The sequence below is a fragment of the Taudactylus pleione genome, unplaced genomic scaffold (genome assembly GCF_031769625.1).
Source record: "Taudactylus pleione unplaced genomic scaffold, aTauple2 ptg000635l, whole genome shotgun sequence".
NCBI lineage: Eukaryota > Metazoa > Chordata > Amphibia > Anura > Myobatrachidae > Taudactylus > Taudactylus pleione.
This window is the reverse complement of record NW_028285037.1, coordinates 23,764-42,800: the sequence shown is the minus strand read 5'-3', so window position 1 is coordinate 42,800 and position 19,037 is coordinate 23,764. Positions and strand designations below refer to the sequence as shown.

Genomic DNA, 19,037 nt, shown 5'->3' with positions numbered 1-19,037 from the left:
GGCCTCTCTCCTCCTGACTCACTTCTCTGTAACACACACACACACTGCGATGTAACTGGCGTCTCATTACCCATCTTTCCCTATAGCACAGGCCTCTGTCCTCCTGACTCACTTCTCTGTAACACACACACACTGCGATGTAACCGGCGTCTCATTACCCATCTTTCCCTATAGCACAGGTCTCTCTCCTCCTGACTCACTTCTCTGTAACACACACACACTGCGATGTAACCGGCGTCTCATTACCCATCTTTCCCTATAGCACAGGCCTCTCTCCTCCTGACTCACTTCTCTGTAACACACACACACTGCGATGTAACCGGCATCTCATAACCCATCTTTCCCTATAGCACAGGCCTCTCTCCTCCTGACTCACTTCTCTGTAACACACACACTGCGATGTAACTGGCGTCTCATTACCCATCTCTCCCTATAGCACAGGCCTCTCTCCTCCTGACTCACTTCTCTGTAACACACACACACTGCGATGTAACCGGCGTCTCATTACCCATCTTTCCCTATAGCACAGGCCTCTCTCCTCCTGACTCACTTCTCTGTAACACACACACACAGCGATGTAACCGGCGTCTCATTACCCATCTTTCCCTATAGCACAGGCCTCTCTCCTCCTGACTCACTTCTCTGTAACACACACACACAGCGATGTAACCGGCGTCTCATTACCCATCTTTCCCTATAGCACAGGCCTCTCTCCTCCTGACTCACTTCTCTGTAACACACACACACTGCAATGTAACCGGTGTCTCATTACCCATCTTTCCCTATAGCACAGGCCTCTCTCCTCCTGACTCACTTCTCTGTAACACACACACACTGCGATGTAACCGGTGTCTCATTACCCATCTTTCCCTATAGCACAGGCCTCTCTCCTCCTGACTCACTTCTCTGTAACACACACACACTGCGATGTAACCGGCGTCTCATTACCCATCTTTCCCTATAGCACAGGCCTCTCTCCTCCAGACTCACTTCTCTGTAACACACACACACTGCGATGTAACCGGCGTCTCATTACCCTTCTTTCCCTATAGCACAGGCCTCTCTCCTCCTGACTCACTTCTCTGTAACACACACACACTGCGATGTAACCAGCGTCTCATTTCCCATCTTTCCTATAGCACAGGCCTCTCTCCTCCTGACTCACTTCTCTGTAACACACACACACTGCGATGTAACCGGTGTCTCATTATCCATCTTTCCCTATAGCACAGGCCTCTCTCCTCCTGACTCACTTCTCTGTAACACACACATACTGCGATGTAACCGGCGCCTCATTACCCATCTTTCCCTATAGCACAGGCCTCACTCCTCCTAATTCACTTCTCTGTAACACACACACTGCGATGTAACCGGCGTCTCATTACCCATCTTTCCCTATAGCACAGGCCTCTCTCCTCCTGACTCACTTCTCTGTAACACACACACACACTGCGATGTAACCGGTGTCTCATTACCCATCTTTCCCTATAGCACAGGGCTCTCTCCTCCTGACTCACTTCTCTGTAACACACACACACACTGCGATGTAACCGGCGTCTCATTACCCATCTTTCCCTATAGCACAGGGCTCTCTCATCCTATCTCACTTCTCTGTAACACACACGCACACTGCGATGTAACCGGCGTCTCATTTCCCATCTTTCCTATAGCACAGGCCTCTCTCCTCCTATCTCACTTCTCTGTAACACACACACTGCGATGTAACCGGCGTCTCATTACCCATCATTCCCTATAGCACAGGTCTCTCTCCTCCTATCTCACTTCTCTGTAACACACACACACTGCGATGTAACCGGCGTCTCATTACCCATCTTTCCCTATAGCACAGGCCCCTCTCCTCCTGACTCACTTCACTGTAACACACACACACTGCGATGTAACCGGCGTCTCATTACCCATCTTTCGCCAAAGCACAGGCCTCTCTCCTCCTGACTCACTTCTCTGTAACACACACAGTGCGATATAACCGGCGTCTCATTACCCATCTTTCCCTATAGCACAGGCCTCACTCCTCCTAATTCACTTCTCTGTAACACACACACACTGCGATGTAACCGGCGTCTCATTACCCATCTTTCCCTATAGCACAGGTCTCTCTCCTCCTGACTCACTTCTCTGTAACACACACACACACTGCGATGTAACCGGCGTCTCATTACACATCTTTCCCTATAGCACAGGCCTCTCTCCTCCTGACTCACTTCTATGTAACACACACACACTGCGATGTAACCGGCGTCTCATTACACATCTTTCCCTATAGCACAGGCCTCTCTCCTCCTGACTCACTTCTCTGTAACACACACACTGCGATGTAACCGGCGTCTCATTACCCATCTTTCTCTATAGCACAGGCCTCTCTCCTCCTGACTCAATTCTCTGTAACACACACACACTGCGATGTAACCGGCGTCTCATTACCCATCTTTCCCTATAGCACAGGCCTCTCTCCTCCTGACTCACTTCTCTGTAACACACACACTGCGATGTAACCGGCGTCTCATAACCCATCTTTCCCTATAGCACAGGCCTCTCTCCTCCTGACTCACTTCTCTGTAACACACATACACTGCGATGTAACCGGCGTCTCATTACCCATCTTTCCCCATAGCACAGGTCTCTCTCCTCCTGTCTCACTTCTCTGTAACACACACACTGCGATGTAACCGGTGTCTCATAACCCATCTTTCCCTATAGCACAGGCCTCTCTCCTCCTGACTCACTTCTCTGTAACACACACACTGCGATGTAACCGGCGTCTCATTACCCATCTTTCCCTATAGCACAGGCCTCTCTCCTCCTGACTTACTTCTCTGTAACACACACACTGCGATGTAACCGGCGTCTCATTACTCATCTTTCCCTATAGCACAGGCCTCTCTCCTCCTGACTTACTTCTCTGTAACACACACACACAGCGATGTAACCGGCGTCTCATTACCCATCTTTCCCTATAGCACAGGCCTCTCTCCTCCTGACTCACTTCTCTGTAACACACACACACACTGCGATGTAACCGGCGTCTCATTACCCATCTTTCCCTATAGCACAGGTCTCTCTCCTCCTGACTCACTTCTCTGTAACACACATACACTGCGATGTAACCAGCGTCTCATTACCCATCTTTCCCTATAGCACAGGCCTCTCTCCTCCTGACTCACTTCTCTGTAACACACACACTGCGATGTAACCGGCGTCTCATTACCCATCTTTCCCTATAGCACAGGCCTCTCTCCTCCTGACTCACTTCTCTGTAACACACACAGACTCCGATGTAACCGGCGTCTCATTACCCATCTTTCCCTATAGCACAGGCCTCTCTCCTCCTGACTCACTTCTCTGTAACACACACAGACTCCGATGTAACCGGCGTCTCATTACCCATCTTTCCCTATAGCACAGGCCTCTCTCCCCCTGACTCACTTCTCTGTAACACACATACACTGCGATGTAACCGGCGTCTCATTACCCATCTTTCCCTATAGCACAGGCCTCTCTCCTCCTGACTCACTTCTCTGTAACACACACAGACTGCGATGTAACCGGCGTCTCATTACCCATCTTTCCCTATAGCACAGGCCTCTCTCCTCCTGACTCACTTCTCTGTAACACACATACACTGCGATGTAACCGGCGTCTCATTACCCATCTTTCCCCATAGCACAGGCACCTCTCCTCCTGACTCACTTCTCTGTAACACACATACACTGCGATGTAACCGGCGTCTCATTACCCATCTTTCCCCATAGCACAGGCCTCTCTCCTCCTGACTCACTTCTCTGTAACACACACACACTGCGATGTAACCGGCGTCTCATTACCCATCTTTCTCTATAGCACAGGCCTCTCTCCTCCTGACTCACTTCTATGTAACACACACACACTGCGATGTAACCGGCGTCTCATTACCCATCTTTCCCTATAGCACAGGCCTCTCTCCTCCTGACTCACTTCTCTGTAACACACACACACACACACTGCGATGTAACCAGCGTCTCATTACCCTTCTTTCCCTATAGCACAGGCCTCTCTCCTCCTGACTCACTTCTCTGTAACACACACAGACTCCGATGTAACCGGCGTCTCATTACCCATCTTTCCCTATAGCACAGGCCTCTCTCCCCCTGACTCACTTCTCTGTAACACACATACACTGCGATGTAACCGGCGTCTCATTACCCATCTTTCCCTATAGCACAGGCCTCTCTCCTCCTGACTCACTTCTCTGTAACACACACAGACTGCGATGTAACCGGCGTCTCATTACCCATCTTTCCCTATAGCACAGGCCTCTCTCCTCCTGACTCACTTCTCTGTAACACACATACACTGCGATGTAACCGGCGTCTCATTACCCATCTTTCCCCATAGCACAGGCACCTCTCCTCCTGACTCACTTCTCTGTAACACACATACACTGCGATGTAACCGGCGTCTCATTACCCATCTTTCCCCATAGCACAGGCCTCTCTCCTCCTGACTCACTTCTCTGTAACACACACACACTGCGATGTAACCGGCGTCTCATTACCCATCTTTCTCTATAGCACAGGCCTCTCTCCTCCTGACTCACTTCTATGTAACACACACACACTGCGATGTAACCGGCGTCTCATTACCCATCTTTCCCTATAGCACAGGCCTCTCTCCTCCTGACTCACTTCTCTGTAACACACACACACTGCGATGTAATCGGCGTCTCATAACCCATCTTTCCCTATAGCACAGGCCTCTCTCCTCCTATCTCACTTCTCTGTAACACACATATACACTGCGATGTAACCGGCGTCTCATTACCCATCTTTCCCTATAGCACAGGCCTCTGTCCTCCTGAATCACTTCTCTGTAACACACACACACTGCGATGTAACCGGCGTCTCATTACCCATCTTTCCCTATAGCACAGGCCTCTCTCCTCCTGACTCACTTCTCTGTAACACACACACTGCGATGTAACCGGTGTCTCATTACCCATCTTTCCCTATAGCACAGGCCTCTCTCCTCCTGACTCACTTCTCTGTAACACACACACTGCGATGTAACCGGTGTCTCATTACCCATCTTTCCCTATAGCACAGGCCTCTCTCCTCCTGACTCACTTCTCTGTAACACACACACTGCGATGTAACCGGTGTCTCATTACTCATCTTTCCCTATAGCACAGGCCTCTCTCCTCCTGACTTACTTCTCTGTAACACACACACACACTGCGATGTAACCGGCGTCTCATTACCCATCTTTCCCTATAGCACAGGCCCCTCTCCTCCTGACTCACTTCTCTGTAACACACACACACTGCGATGTAACCGGCGTCTCATTACCCATCTTTCCCTATAGCACAGGCCTCTCTCCTCCTGACTCACTTCTCTGTAACACACACGCACACTGCGATGTAACCGGCGTCTCATTACCCATCTTTCCCTATAGCACAGGCCTCTCTCCTCCTGACTCACTTCTATGTAACACACACACTGATATGTAACCGGCATCTCATTACACATCTTTCCCTATAGCACAGGCCTCTCTCCTCCTGACTCACTTCTCTGTAACACACACACACTGCGATGTAACCGGCGTCTCATTACCCATCTTTCCCTATAGCACAGGCCTCTCTCCTCCTGACTTACTTCTCTGTAACACACACACACTGCGATGTAACCAGCGTCTCATTACCCATCTTTCCCTATAGCACAGGCCTCTCTCCTCCTGACTCACTTCTCTGTAACACACACACATTGCGATGTAACCGGCGTCTCATTACCCATCTTTCCCTATAGCACAGGCCTCTCTCCTCCTGACTCACTTCTCTGTAACACACACACACTGCGATGTAACCAGCGTCTCATTACCCATCTTTCCCTATAGCACAGGCCTCTCTCCTCCTGACTCACTTCTCTGTAACACACACACACTGCGATGTAACCGGCGTCTCATTACCCATCTTTCCCTATAGCACAGGCCTCTCTCCTCCTGACTCACTTCTCTGTAACACACACACTGCGATGTAACCGGCGTCTCATTACCCATCTTTCACTATAGCACAGGCCTCTCTCCTCCTGACTCACTTCTCTGTAACACACACAAACACTGCGATGTAACCGGCGTCTCATTACCCATCTTTCCCTATAGCACAGGCCTCTCTCCTCCTGACTCACTTCTCTGTAACACACACACACTGCGATGTAACCGGCGTCTCATTACCCATCTTTCCCTATAGCACAGGCCTCTCTCCTCCTGACTCACTTCTCTGTAACACACACACACTGCGATGTAACCGGCGTCTCATTACCCATCTTTCCCTATAGCACAGGCCTCTCTCCTCCTGACTCACTTCTCTGTAACACAAACACTGCGATGTAACCGGCGTCTCATTACCCAGCTTTCCCTATAGCACAGGCCTCTCTCCTCCTGACTCACTTATCTGTAACACACTGCGATGTAACCGGCGTCTCATTACCCATCTTTCCCTATAGCACAGGCCTCTCTCCTCCGGACTCACTTCTCTGTAACACACACACACTGCGATGTAACCGGCGTCTCATTACCCATCTTTCCCTATAGCCCAGGCCTCTCTCCTCCTATCTCACTTCTCTGTAACACACACACTGCGATGTAACCGGTGTCTCATTACCCATCTTTCCCTATAGCACAGGCCTCTCTCCTCCTGACTCACTTCTCTGTAACACACACACACTGCGATGTAACCGGCGTCTCATTACCCATCTTTCCCTATAGCACAGGCCTCTCTCCTCCTGACTCACTTCTCTGTAACACACACACACTGCGATGTAACCGGCGTCTCATTACCCATCTTTCCCTATAGCACAGGCCTCTCTCCTCCTGACTTACTTCTCTGTAACAAACACACACTGCGATGTAACCAGCGTCTCATTACCCATCTTTCCCTATAGCACAGGCCTCTCTCCTCCTGACTCACTTCTCTGTAACACACACACTGCGATGTAACCGGCGTCTCATTACCCATCTTTCCCTATAGCACAGGTCTCTCTCCTCCTGACTCACTTCTCTGTAACACACACACACTGCGATGTAACCTGCGTCTCATTACCCATCGTTCCCTATAGCACAGGCCTCTCTCCTCCTGACTCACTTCTCTGTAACACACACACACTGCGATGTAACCGGCGTCTCATTACCCATCTTTCCCTATAGCACAGGCCTCTCTCCTCCTGACTCACTTCTCTGTAACACACACACACACACTGCGATGTAACCGGCGTCTCATTACCCATCTTTCCCTATAGCACAGGCCTCTCTCCTCCTATCTCACTTCTCTGTAACACACATACACTGCGATGTAACCAGTGTCTCATTACCCATCTTTCCCTATAGCACAGGCCTCTCTCCTCCTGACTCACTTCTCTGTAACACACACACTGCGATGTAACCGGCGTCTCATTACCCATCTTTCCCTATAGCACAGGCCTCTCTCCTCCTGACTCACTTCTCCAGTAAGGCTGTGGTCCCCCAAACCATTCATCTATGTACCGTCCCCTAATGATAGGCACAGCGCCCCTGATAGAGCTGCGCCATCCATCATGTTCTTATGGAACAGTGACCCAGGATTGCATACTGTGGACGATGTATGTCTATGTACTAAGCCATATGCGCTATTTTATCTATGAGCTGCTAATGGTTTATTCTTCTGTCCACCAAATTCTGTTTGAAACCCAGGAATAATGGTCCTTTGGCAGAAGATATGGCCTGACGGTCTGTATGCAGAGATGTAACATAAAGCAGACACCTTACCCAGTACACAGGGACCAGACTACACCTACCTGAGTCCGGCTGAATGTGTCCCGTCCTCAGGAGAAAGTCCAGAACCACCAGAGCGCAGTTGGGTTTAAACTCCTCTGTAGCGATGGCCGCTCTCACCTGTGTATTAGAGTAATTGTCAGTATAAGAGTGAGGGGTCTGCCCATAGCTGCAGGATGGGGCCGATCACCTACCTTGTCCAGGGGCCACAGATAAAACTCCTGCACCTCTCCGTCTCCTACAACTGGCTGGAAGGATTCCGGGACCTCTAGATCATATACAAACTGGCATTCCGGGTACAGCCCATCGTCCTGCTTATAAGCATAGCTACAATGGCGGGATAATAACAATATGTAATATGGGGGAGTGAAACTTCGGGTACAGCCCATCGTCCTGCTTATACGCATAGCTACAATGGCGGGATAACAACAATATGTAATATAGGGGAGTGATACTCCGGGTACAGCCCATCGTCCTGCTTATACGCGTAGCTACAATGGCGGGATAATAACAATATGTAATATGGAGGAGTGACACTCCGGGTACAGCCCATCGTCCTGCTTATACGCATAGCTACAATGGCGGGATAATAACAATATGTAGTATGTGGGAGTGAAACTCCGGGTACAGCCCATCGTCCGGCTTATACGCGTAGCTACAATGGCGGGATAACAATATGTAATATGGGGGAGTGACACTCCGGGTACAGCCCATCGTCCTGCTTATACGTGTAGCTACAATGGCGGGATAACAATATGTAATATGGGGGAGTGACACTCCGGGTACAGCCCATCGTCCTGCTTATACGCATAGCTACAATGGCGGGATAATAACAATACGTAATATAGCGGAGTGACACTCCGGGTACAGCCCATCGTCCTGCTTATACGCGTAGCTACAATGGCGGGATAATAACACTATGTAATATGGGGGAGTGACACTCCGGGTACAGCCCATCGTCCTGCTTATACGTGTAGCTACAATGGCGGGATAACAACAATATGTAATATGGGGGAGTGACACTCCGAGTACAGCCCATCGTCCTGCTTATACGCGTAGCTACAATGGCGGGATAACAATATGTAATATGGGGGAGTGACACTCCGGGTACAGCCCATCGTCCTGCTTATACGTGTAGCTACAATGGCGGGATAACAATATGTAATATGGGGGAGTGACACTCCGGGTACAGCCCATCGTCCTGCTTATACGCGTAGCTACAATGGCGGGATAACAACAATATGTAATATGGGGGAGTGACACTCCGGGTACAGCCCATCGTCCTGCTTATACGCATAGCTACAATGGCGGGATAACAACAATATGTAATATGGGGGAGTGACACTCCGGGTACAGCCCATCGTCCTGCTTATACGCATAGCTACAATGGCGGGATAATAACAATATGTAATATGGGGGAGTGACAATCCGGGTACAGCCCATCGTCCTGCTTATACGTGTAGCTACAATGGCGGGATAACAATATGTAATATGGGGGAGTGACACTCCGGGTACAGCCCATCGCCCTGCTTATACGTGTAGCTACAATGGCGGGATAATAACAATATGTAATATAGGGGAGTGATACTCCGGGTACAGCCCATCGTCCTGTTTATACGTGTAGCTACAATGGCGGGATAACAATATGTAATATGGGGGAGTGACACTCCGGGTACAGCCCATCGTCCTGCTTATACGCGTAGCTACAATGGCGGGATAACAATATGTAATATGGGGGAGTGACACTCCGGGTACAGCCCATCGTCCTGCTTATACGCGTAGCTACAATGGCGGGATAATAACAATATGCAATATGGGGGAGTGACACTCCGGGTACAGCCCATCGTCCGGCTTATACGCGTAGCTACAATGGCGGGATAATAACAATATGTAATATGGGGGAGTGACACTCCGGGTACAGCCCATCGTCCGGCTTATACGCGTAGCTACAATGGCGGGATAACAATATGTAATATGGGGGAGTGACACTCCGGGTACAGCCCATCGTCCTGCTTATACGTGTAGCTACAATGGCGGGATAACAATATGTAATATGGGGGAGTGACACTCCGGGTACAGCCCATCGTCCTGCTTATACCCATAGCTACAATGGCGGGATAATAACAATACATAATATAGCGGAGTGACACTCCGGGTACAGCCCATCGTGCTGCTTATACGCGTAGCTACAATGGCGGGATAATAACAATATGTAATATGGGGGAGTGACACTCCGGGTACAGCCCATCGTGCTGCTTATACGCGTAGCTACAATGGCGGGATAATAACAATATGTTATATGGGGGAGTGACAGTCAGTGATTCGTAGGCAGCACGGTTGGCATAGCCGCTAGCATTACTAAGCACAAATGAGTTCTATTCCTTATGAAGGTACTATATGTGTGGGGTTTGTGTCTTCTCCCTGTGTTTATAATTATGTATATATAGTCCTAGCTGGTTGGACGGGGATCCATATACTGAAGGTGGCTTATACAAGATGTCGTACGTGTACGGATGGAGGCCAAGGATACAATACAGAGGTCACCTAACTCAGAGATGCCCAGCTTAAGAGTCTATGGAGAATCTAACAATACACTAGTCAGTAACTAGAGGTTACCTGACGGTCCCGGCTGGTTTGGCGGTGACTGCAAGGGATTCTGGGATACACGCCTCTTCCATACACTCCTTGAGGAGAGTCTTCCACACTCCGGATCCTGCTGCGATTCCTCCTGCGGCCTGTTATGCAGCAGACTGAGGATTATATTCTCATACAGATTCTATATCTACTATACGGTTTTATATAGATAAATCCTCTTATGACGTCCTATGCACAGTTATTTACTATTATGGCTGCTGTGGGCAGAGGTCTCTCACACACAATTGGTGTCAGACAGCAGATTAATGTAAGTTAATGTCTGAGGAACTTACGTCAGCGCAGAACTTCTTCTGTACAATATAAACCATTACTTATTACTATTATATGTTCCTCACTGTGACACATGAACCCACCAGGACTCACCCCCACTCACCAGGTGGTCCAGCTTTCCAGGGTACGTGGGCTTCGTCAATGAACGTCTGGCGACCCACATAAATGTTTCCGCACCCCTACACAGGAAGCCATTGACGTGCACCCCATACCGTGACACCCCAAGGAGAGCTGGAAATAGGGGAGAAATAGGTGATTATTCAGAGATGCAGATGGATAACAAGAGATATGGTAAGAACTTACCTTTGTTATCTCTCTTTCTACGAAGTCCATAGGGTCCACAGGGTTGACCTTGGGGGTATAGGTTGGGAACCAAATCCGGGCACCACACAGTTAAAGCGTTTAGCTCCCAGGATGCACTGGGTCCAATCTCCCTATAGCCCCACCCCCAAGCCAGAGGCACCTCTGTTTGTAAGTAGCCAAAGGCCGGAGGAGGAAAGAAAGAGAGAGAAGACTGGAACACTCAAGAACCATACTCACAGGAGAAGGAGACGGGAAACCGGTGACCAGTAACACAGCCCATATGAAGCCAGGTGCGTCAGGGCAGGCGCCCTGTGGACCCTATGGACTTCGTAGAAACAAAGGTAAGTTCTTACCATATCTCTTGTTATCTACTTCAGGGTCCATAGCTGGTCCCCAGGGTTGACCTTGAGGATGTCCCAAAGCAGTCCTTATAAGGGTGGGGACGCTCCTGTGCTGAGAGGAGAATTTGTCGCCCAAAGGAAGCATCCTGAGAGGCAAAGGAAACATGCATAGAACCTTAAAAAAGGTGTGGACAGGAGACCACGTGGCCACCTTGCAAGGCAGTACAGCCGAGGCGCCACAGCGAGCCGCCCACGAGGGGCCCACAGCCCAAGTAGAATAGTCATCAACCAAAACAGAAAGGCCTATCCTATGTGTAGGCCCGAGATAAAAAAAAAAAAAAAAGGAGGAAAGAAAGGAAACTAAGCTATAGACCATGTAATGGCTATCAAAGCTAGTACTACGAAATCCCAAGGAGCCCCTAAGGGAGATAAAAGGAGGCATAATCCAGAAAAAATCGGATACCAGAGAGCGGAGCAATTCCACCTCCAAACCATACTGACAGTGCAGAGATCCGCACTCTCAGGAAGGCCAGGAGGAGGGCGAGACCCAAGCCAGCTGGAAGGAATGCCAGAACTTTTGAAAATCCCAATCACCGGAGGTCGTAGCGACAGGTACGATACCCTAAGAATTATGTATGCCACAGTCTGTGGTAGATCCCAGCCAAAGCTGGCCTATGCGCTCTAAACATTTCAAAGATGACAGAGCCAGGGAAGCCTTAGGAACACAGTAGTTACGCAGTCAAAGACAAACTATCCAGGTCCAAGGAAAAACAAGGACCCTGAGACCACAGGTCCGGATAGTGAAGCAGCAGGTACGGAGCATCGATGGAGAGACTCCGAAAATCCAAGAACCAGTAACATCTGGAGCGATCTGGAGCCACCAGAAGGAAAGCCCATCCGTCTCGAATTAAACCTCCAAAGACCTCGAGAAAGAAGTGAGACCAAAGGACACAGGTACCCAAAGTGGAAGGATCACTTCACTGACAAAGAGTCACTGAAGGTTGCTTCAGTACCTCTAGAGCTGGACGCTAACACCAGTAGTGAGGGACAGAGTCAGAAAGCCATGAGGATAACCTCAGGGAGGCCCCCTCTGCTCACCAGGAGATGAAACCTCTCTTGGGGAAGAGACTAGTCCCCGGGGTGCACGTCGTGACGGCTGGAGGAAGCCCACTTCCCAATGGAGAGCTCCCGGAATGAACACTGCAGAGATGGCCAGGAGGAGACCCTCAGACTATGTCAGAATGTGAGACATTCCTGTCGTTGCCACCCAACGACCAGTGTTGCCTAGATGGAAGCCACTGTTGTGACACTGTCGGACTGAACCTTTTCAGGTTTTACCGTGAAATATGTGTTAGGCCAGAGCGAAGGCCCCAGACCGCCTAAAGTTCCATCAAGTTAATTGGCAGAGCCGAATCGACAGACGTCCAACTGCCCCGAAACGAATGTGGACCAGACACTGTACGTAGCAAAGAATACCCTGGACGAGATGGCCATATCCACCCGGACGGAGACCGACTCGCCTCCAGAGAGAGCATCATCGTCTGAACAGTGATCCGATGGAAAAACTTATTCCATCTGGAGAGCTCTTCTCTTCAATTATGGAAAGGCCTGGAATGGAACTGAGCATATTCCACCCTTCCAAAAGGTAGACACTCTGGATATTCGACCGCGCATTACATAATGTAATGACATATGTCGACTGCATAGACATCCGCGCACTCCTAGTTGAAGAGTGGAGATCTTGTTTCACTGCAGAAGAATTCTCAGATTCTGAGAATCCAGCAGGGCTCCCAGATGAAGTATACCCTGTGAGGGATGCGGGGAGGACTTTTTCCCCGTTGATTAATCATCTGTGCTCTGAAGAAGCCACGGTTATCCTGACATGGCTGTAAAGTACCTTGGTGATCCTGCTAAGAGCAGGAGGCCGACCAGATACTGGAGCAGTCGGATACACTGAACAGGTGAACTGTCAGAAATCCATAAAGTTGGTAAACCCCAGTGGGGCTGAGGACAGTCCAAAAGGCAGAGCCCGAAAATTGCAAGTGTTGCTGTGGCACAGCAAACCTGAGCCCATGCTGATGAGAGGGCTCTATATGCACCCGTAGGTATATGTCCTGGATATTCAGAGATACCATAAAATCCCCAGGTTCCAAAAAAAAATCGGAAGATGGAACATGGTGGACTCCTCCTGAGTCCAAGCATCCTTAGAATCTCATTCAGTGATTTGAGACATAGGATAGGCAAAATGAGGACCAGTCCGGCACTGCTCCAGAAAGAAAGTAGAACAACCAGTCAACCAGTCCCTCGCTGAGATAGTGAGGGTGGCCAAACTAGCTCTGCTTACCGCAAAGACTGTACAGCTTTCTGGATTTGTAAGGCCCTGATCGGGTCTGAAGAAGGGCCCGTGTAACAACACGTGAGGAGGCCACCTGAGCAATGAGAGGGAGTACCCGTTAGAGACTACCACTCCTACCCAAGCAGCCATGGCGACTTAACACCAGCACTGGGTGAACTGAGAAAATCGGTATCTCACTCTGGAATCCCCCAGTTGTAGACCTGTCCCGTCAGGCTGAAGATTTATCCTTAGGTTCAGAAGCAGGGTCGTCTGGAAGTCCAGGTCTGCTCGGTACTGGATATGGTGACCCTCGTGGAGGCCGACAGCCTAGGAAAAAACAGGCCTTTAGGCTGACCCTGAGGACAAAAAGACTTAACAGAGTTAGTCCGAATGTAGTGGGAGTAGCTAAAGACGGTATCTTCCCATTAGTGATACTGCCAATGATGCAACAATCTTGTCAGGGTCATGACCAAACAAGATCCCCATAGAAGGTATCTGCACTTCTGCTTTCCCAGAGCGCAGCCATAGGTATTGCAGCAGATATAGTCGCAGCCGAAACCCTGAAGGTTAGAAGACTGGCATCCAATGTAGGTATTCCCACATATGACAACTGCATATTTTATGTGAGCGGCAAAAGACATTAAACCCCAAACATGTTGGAGGGGAAAAACGTTACAAATGCATCAGCCCAGTATGCAATAGCATTAACCAATCCTGTGACGGCCCCGGTAGGACAGGCAACAGCCCCTGAAAGCGAGAATATTGACTTCAGGTAAAGTTCCGTATCCGTAAAATCCGTCCAGGCCGGAATGGGGGGCGTATTACTGCCTGTTGTGACACCTCGTATCTGGCGACAGCCAGAATCCTGACATGAAACTGAGGGTGTATGATACAGGTGCAGGAACGACATTCTCTATAACCAGAATGGACCTGGCTACCAGCCCCAAAGCAGGGATAATAATAATACTTGAAATCAGCACCCCCCCATGTAAGATGGAAAGAGCCCGATACATCATCCAGTTCACGGCCGAGCCAACTGGGAAGTAACCACAGGGCGTATATCACGCCAGCTTGTATTCCGTAGAAAACAACATCCACCCAGGGTGGCTGTTGTGGTAATCCCTGCAAGGGGATTGTCGAAGCTGATTTAATGGCTGAGACAGAATCAGTGTAAAATTAGCTTGGAGCGACGCCATCTTGCGAATGGCAACCAGACTCCATCTTAAAAATAAGAATCTGCAAGACGCCATTTTGCGACCAGTGCCATTTTAAGTTACAACTCACGAGCTAAGTACAGATGGCAATGTTTTTGATAACCTTTTTAGAAGCCATGACAGGCCCATTCTGGGGACAACCATGCATAAAGAAATACCAAAACAAACACAGTATCATTTAGCCACTAGAAAAACAGTTTCCTGAGAAAAGGAATTAGAAAAAAAGCAATACGTCAGGAACTGTGGGTGTTTTTGCATGTAAAGGGAGAGACCCCACATGTGGACAGGTGTAGCTGTGGCAATTGTAATATGGCCCAGACACTTGAATTTGAATGAACAATGGTCTTTTAAACTCACTGTCAGACAGGCTGGCACCAGCACGGTTGGGGGTCTCCACCTTGTTTGAGAGTGAAGCTCACTGCCCATAACACATTTGCATTGCAGTTTGAAAATGTTAGTAAGAAATTAATTATATTATATTATAATATATATATATATATATATATATATATATATATATATATATATATATATACATACACACACACACACACACACACACACACACACACATACAGTCAGGTCCATAAATATTGGGACATTGGCTCTCATTCAGAGCCGTACGCTCTGAGCAGAGCGCACGCTCTGAATGAGGGCCGGGCTCCATTTTCATGGAGCGTCCTCCTGGACGCTCGTATAGCTGTGGGTCACCACCCACAGGCTATACGAGCGTGCTTTGTGATGGCCGCGATGGTCGAGACCATCGAATTTGCGAGCCGGAGCCTGCGGTTGAGGTTTTCAACCGCAAGCTCCGGAGTGATTTTGGCTCTATCAGAGCCAAAATCACTCCCACTGACATCACTAGTGATGTCAGTGGGCCGGCTTCTGACGGGAGGCGTTCCCGTGGGAACGCCCCCGTCAGGGAGGCACGCCCCCGGCACGCCCACCAAAGGGGGCGTGCTGTCAATCAACATTGACAGCACGCCCCCTTTGATCGGACACAACGAGCGAAGGACTTTCCTTCGCTCGTCGCGTCTGGCGCATGCGCACGACGGAGCTCCCTCCGTCGTGCGCATGCTCAGTGCATAACATCGACCCACTTGCGAGCGGACAGCCGCTCGCGAGTGGGTCTGAATCAGGCCCATTGACAGAATTTTCATATTTTGTCCTCTATTCACCACCACAATGGCTTTGAAATTAAACAAACAAGATGTGCTTTACCTGCAGACTTTCAGATTTAATGTGAGGGTAATTACATCCAAATCAGGTGAACGGTGTAGGAATTACAACGGTTTCTATATATGCCTCCCACTTTTTAAGGGGCCAAAAGTAATGGGACAAACTAAACAATCCTAAATCTAACTTTCACTTTTTAATACTTTGTTGCAAATCCTTTGCAGGCAATTACAGCCTGAAGTCTGGAACGCATAGACATCACCAGACGCTGGGTTTCATCCCTGGTGATGCTCTGCCAGGCCTCTACTGCAAATGTCTTCAGTTTCTGCTTGTTCTTGGGGCATTTTCCCTTAAGTTTTGTCTTCATCAAGTGAAATGCATGCTCAATCCGATTCAGGTCAGGGGATTGACTTGGCCATTGCATAACATTCCACTTTTTAGCCTTAGAAAACTCTTTGGTTGCTTTTGCAGTATGCTTCGGGTCATTGTCCATCTGCACTGTGAAGCGCCGTCAATGAGTTCTGAAGCATTTGACTGAATATGAGCATATAATATTACCCGAAACACTTCAGAATTAATTCTACTGCCTTTGTCAGCAGTCACATCATCAATAAATACAAGGGAACCAGTTCCATTGGCAGCCATACATGCCCACGCCATGACACTACCACCACCATGCTTCACTGATGTGGTGGTATGTTTTGGATCATGAGCAGTTCCTTTCCTTCTCTACCCATCACTCTGGTACAAGTTGATCTTTGTCTCATGTGTCAATAGGATGTTGTTCCAGAACTGTAATGGCTTTTTTAGGTGTTGTTTGGCAAACTCTAATCTGGTCTTCCTGTTTTTGTGGCTCACCAATGGTTTGCATCTTGTGGTGAATCCTCTATATTCACTCTTGTGAAGTCTTCTCTTGATTGTTAACTTTGACACATATACATCTACCTCCTGGAGAGTGTTATAGATTTGGCCAACTGTTGTGAAGGGGTTTTTCTTCACCAGGGAAATAATTCTTCTGTCATCCACCACAGTTGTTTTCCGTGGTATTCCGGGTCTTTTGGTGTTGCTGAGCTCTCCGGTGCGTTCTTTCTTTTTAAGAATGTTCCAAACAGTTGATTTGGCCACACCTAATGTTTTTGCCATCTCTCTGATGGGTTTGTTTTGATTTTTCAGCCTAATGATGGCTTGCTTCACTGATAGTGACAGCTCTTTGGATCTCATATTGAGAGTTGACAGCAACTGATTCCAAATGCAAATGTCACACCTAGAATCAACTCCAGACCTTTTACCTGCTTAATGGATAATGAAATAGCGAGGGAATAGCCCACACCTGTCCATGAAATAGCTTTTGAGTTGATAGTTCCATTACTTTTGGTCCCTTAAAAAGTGGTAGGCACATATTGAAACTGTTGTAATTCCTACACCGTTCACCCGATTTCGATGTAATTACCCTCAAATTAAATCTGAAAGTCTGCAGTTAAAGCACATCTTGTTTGTTTCATTTCAAAACCATTGTGGTGGTGAATAGAGGCCAAAATCTGAAAATTCTGTCAATGACCCAATATTTATGGACCTGACTATATATATATATATATATATATATATATATATATATATATATATATATATATATATATATATAGTCCATCATAAATAGAACACATGCATAAACACCGCACATTACGCACAGTTGCGCTGTTAACATGACGCACATTAGCGAATGCACAATATCCTGCATGCGAACGCTGTTTATTAGCTGCATGCGTGCACATCTCCCCCAAATCAGATAAACCTAACTAGCGTCTTTTCCCAAACCCCTAATACTTACACAATGCACACTCACATAAAAGGTTCCATAACTTTAAAGTATAAGATTCAAGTTTTATCCATATATTACAAATGCTGTGAAATAAAGGCTATTTGGTATCTAAGGTTTAATACATGATAAGTAAGCCGTGTTTGATGTTATACTGATCTGCACTTTCTCATCAGCTTTCCGGTATCATCGGTGTGAAGATCGCAACATGCATTCTCAACTTATGGACCGTAGAGATATAAAGCACCAAAATGTATTTTGTGAAACTAACAGCTTAGATTTGCATGCAGGGAGAATAGAGGAGACAATAGGCTGTTGGAGGCTGACCTGTGTCTATTTGAATCAACCTCTTAAATATCCTGTAACAGATGCACCTGCACTGGTGTCGAAGCTGGATAATTGGCTGAGACAAGATCAGTTTAAAATTGAATCGCAGCGATGCTATCTTGCGACTGGCCGCAAGATGCCATTTTGGAAATGAGATCGCAAGATGCCATTTTGCGAATGGCCGCCTAAGCGCCATTTTAGATAAACTTACACTTTAGTACATGTGGCGATATTACTATTAGCAACATGCGATTGCATCTTTCACCATTTCTCATACACACATTAATACGCACAATTGCGCTGTCAACTAGTCGCATATTAGCGAATGCATAGGACTTTGTATGAAACCGCTGTTTTATTAGCTTTATGCGCACGCATCTGCCCCAAGTTAACTAGCGTCCTTATATCAAACCCCGCATACTCACACATTACATATTCAAACATAAGGTTTAATAAGCTTTAAAGTATAAGATTTAAGTTGGCTCAGTTAGGATAAATGCTGTGAAATAAAGATATTTGATAACTAAGGTTTTATACATGCTAAGTAAGCCGTGTTTGGTTTTGTACTGATGCGTACTCTTTCAACAGAATTCCGGTATTATCGGTTTGGAGATCGCATCAGGCATTCCCAACTTATGGACCGCAGAGACTTCAAGCAACAAAATGTATATTATGAACAACTGTTAGGATGTTGCATGGGGGCGGGAGGGCAGAGACCGCCAGTTGTTAGAGGCTGGGTGAGTCTATTTGAACCAGCCTGTTAAACGCTCTGTAACAGATGCTCCCCCCCTGGGAACCAATGG

General features: G+C 48.0%; 1 protein-coding gene across 3 annotated transcripts in view; it reads right to left on the bottom strand.

Moving 5' to 3' along the window:
* The window catches only part of LOC148479122 (uncharacterized), a 52,828-nt gene that overhangs the window by 28,136 nt on the left and 5,655 nt on the right, over window positions 1-19,037 (bottom strand). For all 3 annotated transcript variants that reach the window (XM_088454928.1, XM_088454930.1, XM_088454929.1), the window contains exons 5-8: window positions 10,826-10,953; window positions 10,414-10,532; window positions 7,992-8,124; window positions 7,821-7,917 (exon numbers count right to left, since the gene is read on the bottom strand). In XM_088454928.1, the coding sequence (XP_088311054.1) occupies window positions 7,821-7,917; window positions 7,992-8,124; window positions 10,414-10,532; window positions 10,826-10,953 (477 nt within the window). The remainder of the gene's footprint in view (window positions 1-7,820; window positions 7,918-7,991; window positions 8,125-10,413; window positions 10,533-10,825; window positions 10,954-19,037) is intronic.